Source organism: Humulus lupulus, chromosome 3, assembly GCF_963169125.1.
Source record: "Humulus lupulus chromosome 3, drHumLupu1.1, whole genome shotgun sequence".
Taxonomy (NCBI): domain Eukaryota; kingdom Viridiplantae; phylum Streptophyta; class Magnoliopsida; order Rosales; family Cannabaceae; genus Humulus; species Humulus lupulus.
Window position 1 is genome coordinate 284,003,661 of NC_084795.1, and position 16,920 is coordinate 284,020,580.

The following is a 16,920-nucleotide window of genomic DNA, read 5'->3' on the forward strand; positions in this document are numbered from 1 at the left end:
ACTCACCCCGAGCCTCGAGCTTAAGCTTGTTATGACCAAACCGACGTTTAACATTTCTTTGATCGTCTCATACCAAATGGCTCGAACAATCCACATCATAATGTGGTCTCAAATTATATCACCGACATGCGAACAAATAATCAATTTACCCTCAACGGGCCAAATTACCATCGCACCCCTGTATAAAGAAGTATGGACTCACATATATGCATTTCACATCATATCATAGTATAATCAACATATACATGCATTTTATCAATTAATAACATAAGCAAGTATGGCCCTCCCGGCCTACTGTTCACGCCGTTAAACACAACGGAGAATTTGGGGCTTTACATTTGGTACCCTAAACTTAAATTTAATTAATAAAATTTTACTAATTTAATCAAACTGCTGTCAATTATGTAAGTTCCAAATTTACATTTTAATTACTTAATTACATATAACTGATGACAGTTTGATCATATTGACAAAATTTTATCTATCAAATCTGAGTTTAGGGTATCAAATATGTATAATTTTAAAATACAGGGTACCATATGAGTATTATTGAAAACAAAAGGTACCAAAATGATACTTTGCAAAAATATAAGGTACCAAAAATGAGTAAATTCCCTATTTTTAACTTTCTCACAAAACACAAGGTAATTTAAAAAAATAAAGGGTCAAAATGGGTAAGCGACTAAAATACAAGATTCAAAATAGTGTGAACTCTTATAGAAAATATAAATTATATATATTTATATAATTTACATTTTATAAAGAATTTTTAACTTTTGAATAAATATATGATCCAAAGGTTAATTTTAAAAATAAAGAATCAAAACGAGTAATCGGCCAAAATATAGTTTTTAAATAATCGATTAATCTATTTATATTTTAACATTTTGTCAAAACTTGATGTCCACAAGTTAATTTTTAAAAATAAAGGTTCCAACGAGTAACCAACTAAAATACAAGGTACCATTTTAGAAAATAAAAATTATATAAATATATAATTTAATTTTTATAAGAAGTTTGAACATTTTAAATAAATATATGGTCTAAAGGTTTATTTTTAAAAATAAAGGGTCAAAACGGGTAATCGACAAAAATATAGTATTCAAATAATCAATCTACCAATTCCAATTTTTAACCTTTTGACAAAACACGAAATCTAAAAGTTAATTTTTAAAAATAAAGGTTTCAATCAGGTAATTGACAAAAATAAGTCTTCCACAAAACATAAATTTTTTTATACATTATTTTGGACTTTTTATAAAAAAAATATCGCAAAGCGTATAATAATAATAAATAAAAGCACATGTACAGCAAATTTTTTGAACTTTATTTTCAGTATTTTAATTTGTGAGAAAATTTCAAAATCTTGTAGATTCGCTATACAATGAACAATGAAAATCATCATAAAAAAAATATAGTCTAGATGTCTTCACGTGTCCATATAAAAAACATGTTGTACGAATAGGGTGAAAATGAATCATTACTGTAATAAACTCCCAAAAAATATATATTTTTAATAATTATAAAAAAATATGAAAAACGCGATTATATTTTCTAGTTAGACATAATACTTAATAAAAACAATATAATAAATACAATATTTATATAAATTAGAGATTCATAAATATTGTAAACCATAATAACATCAAAATAAAAACCTACACCAATTTAATTATTTTCTAAATTAAATTCAAGTCTTAGGTAAGCGAATTTCCATGTGCAATAAGTATTTAGTCTGACAAGCTTTTATGACCAAAAAGTAAAATAAAGACTACTGTTTTTTCTGATCATTATTGTCATCTTCCCCTTATTCTCTCATTCAAATCACTGTGATCTTTTGGTATCCTTTCACATTGTTGTTCTGTTCGTCTTCCCATTACGATTGTTAACTGTGCAACACAACTCAGCTAGCTACTGAAGTGAAGTGAGACATGGCTGAACCTGTGATCGGTGCTTTTCTCTCAGCTTCTATTGATTTTTTGCTTTGAAAAGTTCGCTTCTCCTTATGTTGAGGAGTTCTTCAAGGGAAATAAAAGTTCTGTTTCTGAGAGGCTTTTCAAGCTGAAGTCAACATTCGATTGTCTGGATGCGGTTCGTTTCGAAGTGGAGAACAAGAAAATAAAAAATCCTGGAGTGGAGAAGTGGCTGGACGATCTTCTTGAAGCCGTCGATGATGCTGAGGACTTCTTTGGCGATATTGAGTATGATGGTATGAGACCCAAGAAAGCTGAGTCAAGCAGCAAAGTGAGAAGAAAGACAAGTAAGTTACTTTCTCGTTTCTCCAAACCCTTTAACTCAGCTGATAGGAAAAGGAACACCAGTATGGAAAAGATTCTAAGGAGATTGGAGTACTTAGCAAATCAAATTGCAAACATGAACATAGAAAAGAATGTTGTTGAGGTGAAACCATCAGAGATGTTGCTTGTTAAGACTTCTCTCCCAGATGAGCCTGAGATTTACGGTAGAGAGGGTGACAAGGATGCTTTATTGAAGTTATTGATGTCAAATGATGTGGGTAGTCAAAATATATATGAAGTCATTCCCATATTGGGAATGGGTGGGATTGGAAAAACAACCCTTGCTCAAACCCTTTTCAATGATGAAAGAGTGAGGAACATGTTTGAACCTAAGGTGTGGGTGTACGTTTCTGATAAATTTGATGCCATGGTTGTGACAAAAACCATTCTTCAACAAGTGGCTCCGGATGATGGTTGCAATGACATGGATTTGAATTCGCTTCAGGTTAATTTGGCAAAGAAGTTGATGGGAAAGAAGTTTTTGATTGTTCTAGACGATGCTTGGGAGGATGATTATGTTCAATGGAAGGAAGTGATGAAGCCTTTCAACGATGGAGCAAAAGGCAGCAAAATAGTAGTGACAACAAGAAACAGAAGAGTTGCAGATAGCATTGGAACTGTTGATCCACACTATCTTAAAGAATTATCAAAAGATGAGTGTTGGGAAATATTTGCAAAACATACTTCTCGTGGAAATCTTAATATGTTTATTGAGAATCCAAGATTGGAAAGTATTGGCAAAGAAGTTGCTAAGAAATGTAATGGCTTACCTTTAGCTGCTAAAGTTCTAGGAGGGCTCTTGAGATCGACGTTGGATGCTGAGAGATGGGAACAAATAGCAAAGAGTAATATTTGGGAGCTGACAGATAAAAGGAGCAAGATTCTTCCTGCAGCTTTAGAAGTGAGCTACTGCTATCTTCCTCCATACTTAAAAAAGTGTTTTGCTTATTGTTCAATATTCCCAAAAGGCTATGAATTTCAAAGAGAAAAGTTGGTCTTAATATGGATGGCAGAAAATCTTGTGAAGCATTCTGAGGGGAATAGAAGAATGGAAGAAGTTGGCAATGAGTATTTCAATGATTTAGTATTTGTGTCATTTTTTCTAAAGTCCAAGACCAGGAAAGGTGAATCTCATTTTGTCATGCATGATCTTATTGTTGATTTGGCTAGAACTGTTTCTGGGAAATACTGTTGTTTATTAGAGCACAATGAAGACATTGCTAAGTTTGAGAAGAAGACACGTCACCTTGGATATGATACAAGACTCTTTCATCGCGATGACAAGACATCTAGTTACGATTTTGAAGCTACTCACTTGCGAACTTTTTTATCAATAAGTAAACGTCGTATATGCACTTCTAAGGAAGTAGTGCACAATTTGCCGTTGCAGTTGAAAAGTTTGAGAGTTCTAGCTTTTCCTTGTTATGGTACCACCGAATTGCCTGGTTTGATTGGTGAACTAAAACATCTTCGCTACTTAGATCTTTCTTATAACAACATTGTGATGTTACCGGATTCTATTACTGTGTTATTCAATTTACAAACATTGAAGTTAAAAGGATGTTGTTTCCTTAAAACTCTGCCTAAAGATATGCATCATCTCATTAATTTGAGGCATCTTATTTTGAGTAATGTTTCGACAATTGCTTTGGTAGAAATGCCAACCAAGATAAGTAAATTGACGAATCTCCAAACGCTGACAACATTTGTTGTGGGAAAGGAGAGTGGCGCTAAAGTAGAAGAGTTGGCAGAACTTCCAAATCTACGTGGAGAACTTTACATTAAGAAGTTAGAAAATGTGGTAATAGCATCGGATCAAGTCAATGTACTGGGTAAGAAGCAGCTTGAGAAACTGAGTTTGGAATGGAGTTTTGATAATGTTGTTGTTGATCCAAAACATGGAGAGGGTGTGCTTGAAATGCTTGAACCTAACACAAGATTGAAGCAGATTGAGATTGTTTACTACCCAGGCACAAAATTTCCAAACTGGGTTGGGAATGATTCGTTTAGCAACATTGTCAAAGTAAGGCTTGAACATTGTAGCCATTGCTCCAATTTACCACCACTTGGGCAACTGCCTTTGCTGAAAGATCTTTACATTTCAGATTTTTCTTTGGTAGTGATGGTGGGTGCTGAGTTCTACGGGAATAGTTATGTGAAAAAGCCATTTTCATCATTGGAGTTCTTAAGCTTCAATCTTATGTTATCTTGGGAGCAATGGGATTCTATGCAAACAGAAGATGCAACAACATACGGTAAACTCAAAACACTTGAGATTAGTAATTGTCCTAAGCTCGTCGGGAATTTGCCTCGCTTCTTTCCTTCGTTAACAGAGCTTGACATTAGTGGAACTAGTGAGCAGTTTTTTTTCACTAACACAAGATTACCATGTGTTAGAGAAATAGATATTAGGCATTCAGAAAATATAGAGTCAGTGTATGATGCAATAAAGCCAACGAATCCTTCTTCTGCTTCTATTGGATGTTTGCCTACCAGTACTCCCACTCCATTCTACCAACACCCTCCTCTTCAATATCTTTTTTTGTATAGATGTGGATCATCCTTTAGATCCCTCCATATGGATTTATTTCCCAATCTCAAATCACTTTTTCTTAATGCATGTTACTATGTTGAAGCCCTCTCAATGTCTGATGGGCAATGTCACGAACTAACATTTCTATCTTCTCTAAGAATCCTGGATTGTCGTAGTTTTGTATCTTTCCCAAATGGTGGAGTTATTGCTCCCAAACTTGTTGAGTTTAGCATCATGCATTGTCCTAAATTGAAGTGGTTGCCAGAGAAGATGGCTTCCCTCTCATCTTTGAAAACTTTGACAATCAAAAATTGTCCGTTGATAGAGACTTCCCCTGAAGGTGGTCCGCCCATTAGTATGTCTAGTCTTGAAATATCCTATCGTCAATTTTTGATGATGAAATGGAATGAGCTAACACTACCCCATCTTAGGGATGTTACAATTCGTGGAGAGGAAGAAGATATTGAATCATTTCCGGAGGAAGGGCTACTACCTGCCACTATTACTTCTCTTGATATCTACTGCTTTCGAGAACTTAAAAGCCTGGACAAAAATGGGCTAGGTCAACTCAAATTCTTGGAAGTACTTAAAATCAGTTTTTGCCACAAGTTACACACATTGTCAGAAGATGGGTTTCCAACCTCCCTCAGAACTTTGAACATAGACTATTGTACTTTGCTAAAGGAAAAGTACGACCAGAATGAGGAACATTGGAGCAAGATTAGTCACATACCCCAAGTTATATTTTACGGTTGATTTTAATTCAGGTATGTTCCAACTTAACCATGCTTCACCACTTAATCAATATCTATTCGCTGAAGCCTAGCTTAGTTTCAGCTCAAGTGGACATTTTTCTTGTCGATGGATTTGTTTTTTCTAACTAACCACCATTATCTCAATCACACAATCACCTCGTACAATAAATGTAGGAACAGAATTCTTAAAAGAATTGGATACTAGCCACTATAATATGAACTCAATCCAATTTTATGCAAAATGATCTTTCTGTGTATGATTTGTTATGGTTGATATTCTTATTCATTGCTCACTTTGTTTTCACAGGCCTTTTTTTTATTTATAGAATCCTATTTTTCTGAAATATCAAGATCATCAAATTTGATTTGTAAATAGCTCCGGAGCCAATACTATGAAGAAAGCCCTGTTTTTGGTGGACCAGCTGAAGTTCATTCAACCAATGGTGTGTTGAATTACAATTTACGGTTTGTGTTCACACTGTTAAATCACACTGCTTGAATTTGAATCTAATTTGTTCTTCATGTATTTTTCCTTCACTAAAATGAGGGTCTTAAAAACATTTTCTTGAAATACTTATAAGATATCTCAATAATAAGTTATTGAAATTTTGAAGCCTCTTGTCTTTTAAAAAATATCTATGGTGGTTTTAACAGAGTTATCCCCAGCTTGCTAAATAACAGAATCATTAGATGTCCAGATTTGTTAATTGTTGTTGTTGTGGATTATAAAATGTGCCATACATAATATAGCTTATAATTTATAGTTTCAACGGCTTTCATTATTACACAAAAAAAATAAGCATATAGTGTGCAAATATTATTGGCCCTTATGTACCTAATAGTAATCATGTGTGAATGGATTCATTATGCTACCTTTGTAATTAGATTGAATTTTTAAAGGATACAAATTACTAGAGATATCCTACTTAGTACATTAGGACAAATGATAATTTGAAATGGGATTTTTTTTTTGGTTATATTTTTTATGTGATTTCTTTTTTATGGTTAGTTCAAAGAAGAAAGGTGTATATAGTGAAGCTCAGTTTGTGTATTTTGTTTATTTTGTTTTGACAGGCCTTATGTGTACTCAGAATCTGAGAGTGGGGTAATTTGTGCATAGATTGTTTAGAATCCTACTTTTATAATGAAATAGCTGGATTTGAATTGCAAATGGCTGTGGGAGGAAACATTTTTAAGGAAGCTCTTGACGAGTCCCTCGATACGATTCAGATTATGATGTAGCATTGTTTGAAAGAATTTGTTCAACAAAGATACTTGAATGGACCCCCAATTCATCAGGTTTGTTTACAATCACACTGCTTGAATATTACATGTGTTTTTGTGTATTTTTCTTTTACTAATGATATAGATAAGTGTACTTATTAGTATAGCTTTACATATCCTCTAACAAATTTGTTAGCCATTGGAATTTAATCAAGCAATATAGTACAAACTAGGCAACTTTTCTTGGTTGCAGATTGCTTGAGCAAAACAAGTCTTAGAGCTGCAATAAATGAAAGTCACTTGAGTTCAGAATGACCAAATATCATTATGAGAATTAATCCAATAAGGTTCAGATTTCTTTTTACTGTTCAGAACATGCTTCACATGGAAATTCTTTCTGCTATAAAAACCCCATCTGATACTAAGTAAAACGATTAGTGTTTATAGACATGTTTATTTACATAGAGATGTATATCTGAGAATGTTTGCGAAAGCACAAGTTCAAAGGGCAAAGCCTCTGCAGAAAATACTTGTAGAGAAGTACTTGTTTGTCAATGAAATTTACATATTAAAGATTATGTACTCTTGCCTAATTACTGATCAATGATGAAATTTGTGCTAGTTGAATCTATACATGGGACAATATACTACAACTGACCAATCTGCCAGCCTTTGCAGTGCAATTCATAACTAGATCAGACGAAATCTGGGAAAAGCTATAAGACTGGGACAATATTCAATCTGCAAAGTGGTGGAACATGCTCCTTGGAAGGCATGGGATATAACAATGAACTACTACTTTAGGCTGAGCGTATTCTCTAACGATCATCAATGATTAAGGTATATTTTACAATCTTGGTTGACACATTCTGCAAAATCATGCTTTTCACTTTCAACTTATGCCAATGTCTCTCTAACGAAACTAGCAATGTTCATGTTAGATTGTAATTTAGTTGTTTTGGTTTTCATAAATCTAGGCTTGTTTAGATTGGTCTTTCATTTTATTTTGTATGCATTTAGTAATGTCTAGTTCTTTCTTATTATTTTCATGTTTGAGATTTTTTCTATATCTTTCTGTAATTTCCAAGTGTCCTGATTGTTACTACGGTTTTCCTCCGCCATAAGTGAGGTTTTCAATAAATTTGGGAGGAGGTCGCTCATGAACAGGTGACTTTCGTCTCTTCTTAAAATGAAATGAAAATGTTTTATGGTGTATGTTGAAAGGCTTAGGAAAAAAAGGGTGAAAAAGAAAAGATGGTAAACATTCTATAATGCATAATTAGTACTTATTCTACTGGTTTAATGGAGTTAAGTTTTATGTTTTAGCAAATTCTCATGAACTCTATTTTATAAATAAAATGTTAATTTATGAGTTAAGATCAATGAGTGCATTGGTTGTAAAGGGGATTTGGGAAGTGAGGTTTCTGTGAAGAGTTTTTTGTTATACAAAACTCAACAAAGAATTGTAGAGAGGAATTTTTGAACTTTCCAGTTTTTTTTTTATAACATTTGATTTGTAAATCACTACAGAAGTCTTCTTTTAATTAATTTGTAGAATATTGATTAATCACTGCATTTTTTTTTGTTTTTCACAAATAATTGCTAAGCTAGTGTCCCAATTTGAAATTGGGGCTTGGTTTTGCGGGAATTTCTCTGGGAGGAGCCTAAAGACCAAGCAGAGCAACCAGGGCCCCCTGTGAGCCACAGCAACAGAGGATCTTTCTCAGGTCTTCTCTCCGACTTTACAAAGTAGTAGAAAAGCTGGGTGTCCTCCGATTCACCAACTCCGATATACCTATATATATACATATATAAACATACATATTTCACTATTCATATATAGTATATATATGTATATATATTATATATAGTAAAGTTTACGTACCCTGTTTCAAGATGAAAAGGCAGAGGACCTTGGAAACCAGGGAGATAGTTGACTATGGAGGCAGACAGCACAAGCTGCAAGGTCCAGGGCTGTAACAGAAAGAAGAGTAGCAGAGGAAGAAGAAGAAGAAGAAGAAGAAGAAGAAGAGGTTGAGTCGCCATGGATTGTAGCTTTGTTGAGTTCTTGCTTATTCTTTTTCTTTTCTTTTGTCGGTGCTGACCCCTTATAGCATTTGAAAAACAAAAAAAAGATGACATTAATGATATGGTCCATGGTGAGTAAATGATATGGCCAAAATAATGGCAATAATTAATGAAAGCCTCAGTGCCGAAATTGTACAAAATTTGAGCACACTGGAAAACTTTATAACAATTTCCATGTGCAATAATAAGTATTTTCATATTTATTTTTTTTCTCTGCATTATAACATTATAACATATGTTTCTCTATTTTTCTGGAACATTTAAATATTATATTTTTTGAAAATATTTTATTAATTTTAAGAAATAAAATAATTAAATATAATAGTATTACACTCGTATATATACAAAAATTTATAAAAAAGTAAAAAAATATTTATAGATTGATGAATAGTATTTCACATATAGAGAAATATTATTTATTTAGGTAAAAAAATATAAGTTTACATAAGACTATTTAACTATTTTTTCTCTATATTATAAATAATAAGACATTTTACATGAGTGCTTTTAGGTAGGGGTGAACATTTGACCCGAAAAACCCGCTCGACCCGCAACCAGAAAACCCGTCAGATTCGGGTTAAATTCGACCCGAACTCAACAAAAGTAGGGTCGGGTTTGGGTTTGAAATTTTTTAAAACTCGGGTTCAGGTTCAAACCTGAAATCCAAAAAAAATGGTATTTTTCGAAAAAAAAAATGTAAAAAATAGTATTTTTGCAAATTTTGGCTTTTCGGCCCAAAACCAAATTGGCCCAGCCCAACCCAACCCAAAATCAAACCCAAAATTAAAAAAAAATGGTATTCTTGAAAAAAATGATATTTTTGCAAAATTTGGCTTTTCAGCCCAAAACACAAATGGCCCAGCCCAACCCAAATCAAACCCGAAACCGAACAAAACCTTAAACAAACAAAAAACCCAAAAAATTTGAATCGGTTTCGATACCATTTTTCTAAACCTGAAACCCATAAAACCCGAACCCGATGAACCCAAAACACGAAAACCCGACCCGTGTTCACCCTTAATCTTGTAATTAGATTCAGTATCATTTTAAATGATTCACTTTAATTTTTACCCAGTATTTTTAACTCTTATTTTAGTACCCAAATTTTCAATTAATGTACCCATTATACCCCTTCAATTACATATTTTTTTTCTCCTTAAACACGCTACAATTAGAATGTATTTCCAATTTAACTATAATATAATACATATAATACATATTACAACAACCTTTAGAACAATGTGCTCAAATAAGGGTAATTTAGGAAGTCTTATTATTTCATTATAATAATGGATAAAGTTGTCAACTTTTTCCCCCTAATGTTAGCTAAGCCAATTTCCATGTGCAATAAGTATTTAGTCTAACAAGCTTTTATGATCATTATCCTCTCATTCACATTACTCTCTGATCTTTTGGTATCCTTTCACATTGTTGTTCTGTTCGTCTTCCCATTACGATTGTTAACTGTGCAACACAACTCACCTAGCTACTGAAGTGAAGTGAGACATGGCTGAACCTGTGATCGGTGCTTTTCTCTCTGCTTCTATTGATTTCTTGCTTGAAAAGTTCGCTTCTCCTTATGTTGAGAAGTTCTTCAAGGGAAATCAAAGTTCTGTTTCTGAGAGGCTTTTCAAGCTGAAGTCAACATTCGATTGTCTGGATGCGGTTCGTTTCGAAGTGGAGAGCAAGAAAATCAAAAATCCTGGAGTGGAGAAGTGGCTGGACGATCTTCTTGAAGCCGTCGATGATGCTGAGGACTTCTTTGGCGATATTGAGTATGATGGTATGAGACCCAAGAAAGCTGAGTCAAGCAGCAAAGTGAGAAGAAAGACAAGTAAGTTACTTTCTCGTTTCTCCAAACCCTTTAACTCAGCTGATAGTAAAAGGAACACCAGTATGGAAAATATTCTAAGGAGATTGGAGTACTTAGCAAATCAAATTGCAAACATGAACATAGAAAAGAATGTTGTTGAGGTGAAATTGTTGCTTGTTAAGACTTCTCTCCCAGATGAGCCTGAGATTTATGGTAGAGAGAGTGACAAGGATGCTTTAATGAAGTTATTGATGTCAGATGATGTGGGTAGTCAAAATATATATGAAGTCATTCCCATATTGGGAATGGGTGGGATTGGAAAAACAACCCTTGCTCAAACCCTTTTCAATGATGAAAGAGCGAGGAACATGTTTGAACCTAAGGTCTGGGTGTACGTTTCTGATAAATTTGATGCCATGGCTGTGACAAAAACCATTCTTCAACAAGTGGCTTCGAATGATGGTTGCAATGACATGGATTTGAATTCGCTTCAGGTTAATTTGGCAAAGAAGTTGATGGGAAAGAAGTTTTTGATTGTTCTAGACGATGCTTGGGAGGATGATTATGTTCAATGGAAGGAAGTGATGAAGCCTTTCAACGATGGAGCAAAAGGCAGCAAAATAGTAGTGACAACAAGAAATAGAAGAGTTGCAGATAGCATTGGAACTATTGATCCACACTATCTTAAAGAATTATCAAAAGATGAGTGTTGGGAAATATTTGCAAAACATGCTTCTCGGGGAAATCTTAATATGTTTATTGAGAATCCAAGATTGGAAAGTATTGGCAAAGAAGTTGCTAAGAAATGTAATGGCTTACCTTTAGCTGCTAAAGTTCTAGGAGGGCTCTTGAGATCGACGTTGGATGCTGAGAGATGGGAACAAATAGCAAAGAGTAATATTTGGGAGCTGACAGATAAAAGGAGCAAGATTCTTCCTGCAGCTTTAGAAGTGAGCTACTGCTATCTTCCTCCATACTTAAAAAAGTGTTTTGCTTATTGTTCAATATTCCCAAAAGGCTATGAATTTCAAAGAGAAAAGTTGGTCTTAATATGGATGGCAGAAAATCTTGTGAAGCATTCTGAGGGGAATAGAAGAATGGAAGAAGTTGGCGATGAGTATTTCAATGATTTAGTATCTGTGTCATTTTTTCTAAAGTCCAAGACCAGGAAAGGTGAATCTCATTTTGTCATGCATGATCTTATTGTTGATTTGGCTAGAACTGTTTCTGGGAAATACTGTTGTTTATTAGAGCACAATGAAGACATTGCTAAGTTTGAGAAGAAGACACGTCACCTTGGATATGATACAAGACTCTTTCATCGCGATGACAAGACATCTAGTTACGATTTTGAAGCTACTCATTTGCGAACTTTTTTATCAATAAGTAAACGTCGTATATGCACTTCTAAGGAAGTAGTGCACAATTTGCCGTTGCAGTTGAAAAGTTTGAGAGTTCTAGCTTTTCCTTGTTATGGTACCACCGAATTGCCTGGTTTGATTGGTGAACTAAAACATCTTCGCTACTTAGATCTTTCTTATAACAACATTGTGATGTTACCGGATTCTATTACTGTGTTATTCAATTTACAAACATTGAAGTTAAAAGGATGTTGTTTCCTTAAAACTCTGCCTAAAGATATGCATCATCTCATTAATTTGAGGCATCTTATTTTGAGTAATGTTTCGACAATTGCTTTGGTAGAAATGCCAACCAAGATAAGTAAATTGACGAATCTCCAAACGCTGACAACATTTGTTGTGGGAAAGGAGAGTGGCGCTAAAGTAGAAGAGTTGGCAGAACTTCCAAATCTACGTGGAGAACTTTACATTAAGAAGTTAGAAAATGTGGTAATAGCATCGGATCAAGTCAATGTACTGGGTAAGAAGCAGCTTGAGAAACTGAGTTTGGAATGGAGTTTTGATAATGTTGTTGTTGATCCAAAACATGGAGAGGGTGTGCTTGAAATGCTTGAACCTAACACAAGATTGAAGCAGATTGAGATTGTTTACTACCCAGGCACAAAATTTCCAAACTGGGTTGGGAATGATTCGCTTAGCAACATTGTCAAAGTAAGGCTTGAACATTGTAGCCATTGCTCCAATTTACCACCACTTGGGCAACTCCCTTTGCTGAAAGATCTTTACATTTCAGATTTTTCTTTGGTAGTGATGGTGGGTGCTGAGTTCTACGGGAATAGTTATGTGAAAAAGCCATTTTCATCATTGGAATTCTTAAGCTTCAATTTCATGTTATCTTGGGAGCAATGGGATTCAATGCAAACAGAAGATGCAACAACATACGGTAAACTCAAAACACTTGAGATTAGTAATTGTCCTAAGCTCATCGGGAATTTGCCTCGCTTCTTTCCTTCGTTAACAAAGCTTGACATAAGTGGAACTAGTGAGCAGTTTGTTTTCACTAACACAAGATTACCATGTGTTAGAGAAATAAATATTAGTCATTCAGAAAATATAGAGTCAATGTATGATGCAATAAAGCCAACGAATCCTTCTTCTACTTCTATTGGATGTTTGCCTACCAATACTCCCAATCCATTCTACCAACACCCTCCTCTTCAATATCTTTTTTTGCATAGATGTGGATCATCCTTTAGATCCCTCCATATGGATTTATTTCCCAATCTCAAATCTCTTGTTCTTAGTGAATGTTACTATGTTGAAGCCCTCTCAATGTCTGATGGGCAATGTCACGAACTAACATTTCTATCTTCTCTAGAAATCAGGGATTGTCGTTGTTTTGTATCTTTCCCAAATGGTGGAGTTATTGCTCCCAAACTTGCTTACTTTAGCATCAAGTATTGTCCTAAATTGAAGTTGTTGCCAGAGAAGATGGCTTCCCTCTCATCTTTGAAAACTTTGACAATAAAAAATTGTCCGTTGATAGAGACTTTCCCTTTAGATGGTCTGCCCATTAGTATGTCTAGTCTTGAAATATCCTATCGTCAATTTTTGATGATGAAATGGAATGAGCAAACATTACCCCATCTTAGGGATGTTACAATTCGTGGAGAGGGAGAAGATATTGAATCATTCCCAGAGGAAGGGCTACTGCCTGCCACTATTACTTCTCTTGATATCGACTACTTTCAAGAACTTAAAAGCCTGGACAATAATGGGCTAGGTCAACTCAAATTCTTGGAAGTACTTACAATCAGTTTTTGCCGTAAGTTGCACACATTGTCAGAAGAAGGATTTCCAACCTCCCTCAGAACATTGAACATAGACTGTTGTACTTTGCTAAAGGAAAAGTATGACCAGAATGAGGAATATTGGAGCAAGATTAGTCACATACCCCAAGTTACATTTCGTTGAGCTTGCATTTACCATTCATAATTTCCTATTCATCCAGACAACAACTTCGGTTGATTTTAATTCAGGTATGTTCCAACTTAACCATGCTTTCCCCACTTAATCAATATCTATTCGCTAAAGCCTAGCTTAGTTTCAGCTCAAGTGGACCTTTTTCTTGTCGATGGATTTGTTTTTTCTAACTAACCACCATTATCTCAATCACACAATCACCTTGTACAATAAATGTAGTAACAGAATTCTTAAAAGAATTGGATATCAGGCACTATAATATGAACTCAATCCAATTTTATGCAAAATGATCTTTCTGTGTATGATTTGTTATGGTTGATATTCTTATTCATTGCTCACTTTGTTTTCACAGGCCTTTTTTTTTTTTTATAGAATCCTATTTTTCTGAAATATCAAGATCATCAAATTTGATTTGTAAATAGCTCCAGAGCTATGAAGGAAGCCCTTTTGGTGGACCAATTGAAGTTCACTCAACCAATGGTGTGCATGAGCTACCTAATGCCCAGTTTCCACAAGTTTTATGTACTCTCACATTCATCAGGTGTGTTGAATTACAATTTACTGTTAAATCACACTGCTTGAATTTGAATCTAATTTATAAATTTTCTATGTGAGGGTCTTAAAAACATTTTCTTGAAATACTTATAAGATATCTCAATAATAAGTTACTGAAATTTTGAAGCCTCTTGTCTTTTAAAAAATATCTATGGTGGTTTTAACAGAGTTATCTCCAGGTTGCTAAATAACAGGGTCATTAGATGTCCAGATTTGTTAATTGTTGTTGTTGTGGATTATAAAATGTGCCATACATAATATAGCTTATAATTTATAGTTTCAACGGCTTTCATTATTACACAAAAAAAAAAAAGCATATAGTGTGCAAATATTATTGGCCCTTATGCACCTAATAGTAATCATGTGTGAATGGATTCATTATGCTACCTTAGTAATTAGGTTCGTTTCAAATATAAAAATTTGTTTGACAGGCCTTATGTGTACTCAGAATCTGAGAGTGCGGTTGTGCATAGATTGTTTAGAATCCTACTTTTCTAATGAAAAAACTAGATTTGAATTGCAAATGGCTGTGGGAGGAAACATTTTTAAGGAAGCTCTTGACGAGTCCCTCGATATGATTCAGATTATGATGTAGCATTGTTTGAAAGAATTTGTTCAACAAAGATACTTGAATGTCCTAATTAGCACAAGTTGATGTACCCCCAATTCATCAGGTGTGTTTACAATCACACTGCTTGAATCTTACATGTGTTTTTGTGTATTTTTCTTTTACTAATGATATAGATAAGTGTACTTATTAGTATAGCTTTACATATCCTCTAACAAATTTGTTAGCCATTGGAATTTAATCAAGCAATATAGTACAAACTGGGCAACTTTTCTTGGTTGCAGATTGCTTGAGCAAAACAAGTCTTAGAGCTGCAATAAATGAAAGTCACTTGAGTTCAGAATGACCAAATATCATTATGAGAATTAATCCAATAAGGTTCAGATTTCTTTTTACTGTTCAGAACATGCTTCACATGGAAATTCTTTCTGCTATAAAAACCCCATCTGATACTAAGTAAAACGATTAGTGTTTATAGACATGTTTATTTACATAGAGATGTATATCTGAGAATGTTTGCGAAAGCACAAGTTCAAAGGGCAAAGCCTCTGCAGAAAATACTTGTAGAGAAGTACTTGTTTGTCAATGAAATTTACATATTAAAGATTATGTACTCTTGCCTAATTACTGATCAATGATGAAATTTGTGCTAGTTGAATCTATACATGGGACAATATACTACAACTGACCAATCTGCCAGCCTTTGCAGTGCAATTCATAACTAGATCAGACGAAATCTGGGAAAAGCTATAAGACTGGGACAATATTCAATCTGCAAAGTGGTGGAACATGCTCCTTGGAAGGCATGGGATATGACAATGAACTACTACTTTAGGCTGAGGGTATTCTCTAATCTAACGATCATCAATGATTAAGGTAAATTTTACAATCTTGGTTGACACATTCTACCAAATCATGCTTTTCACTTTCAACTTATGCCAATGTCTCTCTAACGCAGGGAGATATTTTGGAAAGGCCGGAAAAAGGTAGCTTCCATAACATGAAACAAGCAATGTTCGTGTTAGATTGTAATTTAGTTGTTTTGGTTTTCGTAAATGTAGGTTTGTTTAGATTGGTCTTTCATTTTATTTTGTATGCATTTAGTAATGTCTAGTTCTTTCTTATTATTTTGATGTTGAGATTTTTTCTGTCTTTCTGTAATCTCCAAGTGTCCTGATTGTTACTATGGTTTTCCTCCGCCATAAGTGAGGGTTTTCAATAAATTTGGGAGGAGGTCGCTCATGGACAGGTGACCTTCGTCTCTTCTTAAAATAAAATGAAAATGTTTTATGGTGTATGTTGAAAGGCTTAGGAAAAAAAGGGTGAAAAAGAAAAGATTGTAAACATTCTATAATGCATAATTAGTACTTATTCTACTGGTTTAATGGAGTTAAGTTTTATGTTTTAGCAAATTCTCATGAACTCTATTTTATAAATAAAATGTTAATTTATGAGTTAAGATCAATGAGTGCATTGGTTGTAAAAGGGATTTGGGAAGTGAGGTTTCTGTGATCAACAAAGAATTGTAGAGAGGAATTTTTGAACTTTCCAGTTTTTTTTTTATAACATTTGATTTGTAAATCACTACAGAAGTCTTCTTTTAATTAATTTGTAGACTATTGATTAATCACGGCATTTTTTTTTGTTTTTCACAAATAATTGCTAAGCTAGTGTCCCAATTTGAAATTGGCCTTGGTTTTGCAGGAATTTCTCTGGGAGGAGCCTAAAGATTTAGAGAGAAAA

The 16,920-nt window shown here is 34.0% G+C and overlaps 2 protein-coding genes and 1 long non-coding RNA gene across 11 annotated transcripts; 2 read left to right on the plus strand and 1 right to left on the minus strand.

Annotated features, from left to right (window-relative positions):
- The first annotated feature begins 1,767 nt into the window (after positions 1-1,767).
- LOC133824836 (putative disease resistance protein At3g14460) lies at positions 1,768-8,533 on the plus strand. Of its 8 annotated transcripts, none has more exons than XM_062257830.1 (5): positions 1,768-5,597; positions 5,893-6,050; positions 6,660-6,884; positions 7,479-7,649; positions 8,421-8,533. In XM_062257830.1, exon 1 carries the CDS (start codon positions 2,212-2,214, stop codon positions 5,584-5,586), a length of 3,375 nt encoding a protein of 1,124 aa, XP_062113814.1. In that variant the 5' UTR covers positions 1,768-2,211; the 3' UTR covers positions 5,587-5,597; positions 5,893-6,050; positions 6,660-6,884; positions 7,479-7,649; positions 8,421-8,533. The 8 variants fall into 8 exon arrangements, with proteins under 8 accessions (XP_062113814.1, XP_062113812.1, XP_062113815.1 ...); XM_062257828.1 differs by having other exon boundaries at positions 7,488-7,649; XM_062257831.1 differs by having other exon boundaries at positions 5,893-6,028; positions 7,488-7,649.
- LOC133824845 (uncharacterized) lies at positions 6,959-9,042 on the minus strand. Its single transcript, XR_009888580.1, has 2 exons — positions 8,695-9,042; positions 6,959-8,604 (listed from the first exon to the last, which is right to left on the minus strand). It is a non-coding gene; the product is annotated as an uncharacterized LOC133824845 (long non-coding RNA).
- A 1,238-nt stretch (positions 9,043-10,280) lies between these two features.
- LOC133824833 (putative disease resistance protein At3g14460) lies at positions 10,281-16,502 on the plus strand. 2 transcript variants are annotated; one of them, XM_062257816.1, is made up of 5 exons: positions 10,281-14,110; positions 14,427-14,595; positions 15,041-15,283; positions 15,831-16,053; positions 16,136-16,502. In XM_062257816.1, exon 1 carries the CDS (start codon positions 10,404-10,406, stop codon positions 14,043-14,045), a length of 3,642 nt encoding a protein of 1,213 aa, XP_062113800.1. In that variant the 5' UTR covers positions 10,281-10,403; the 3' UTR covers positions 14,046-14,110; positions 14,427-14,595; positions 15,041-15,283; positions 15,831-16,053; positions 16,136-16,502. The 2 variants fall into 2 exon arrangements, with proteins under 2 accessions (XP_062113800.1, XP_062113801.1); XM_062257817.1 differs by lacking the exons at positions 15,831-16,053; positions 16,136-16,502 and adding an exon at positions 15,462-15,793.
- The last annotated feature ends 418 nt before the right edge of the window (positions 16,503-16,920 follow it).

Bases quoted from the DNA above. Each gene is read 5' to 3' on its own strand.
- LOC133824836 (XM_062257830.1), top strand. From the start codon at position 2,212: ATGAGACCCAAGAAAGCTGAGTCAAGCAGCAAAGTGAGAAGAAAGACA.
- LOC133824833 (XM_062257816.1), top strand. From the start codon at position 10,404: ATGGCTGAACCTGTGATCGGTGCTTTTCTCTCTGCTTCTATTGATTTC.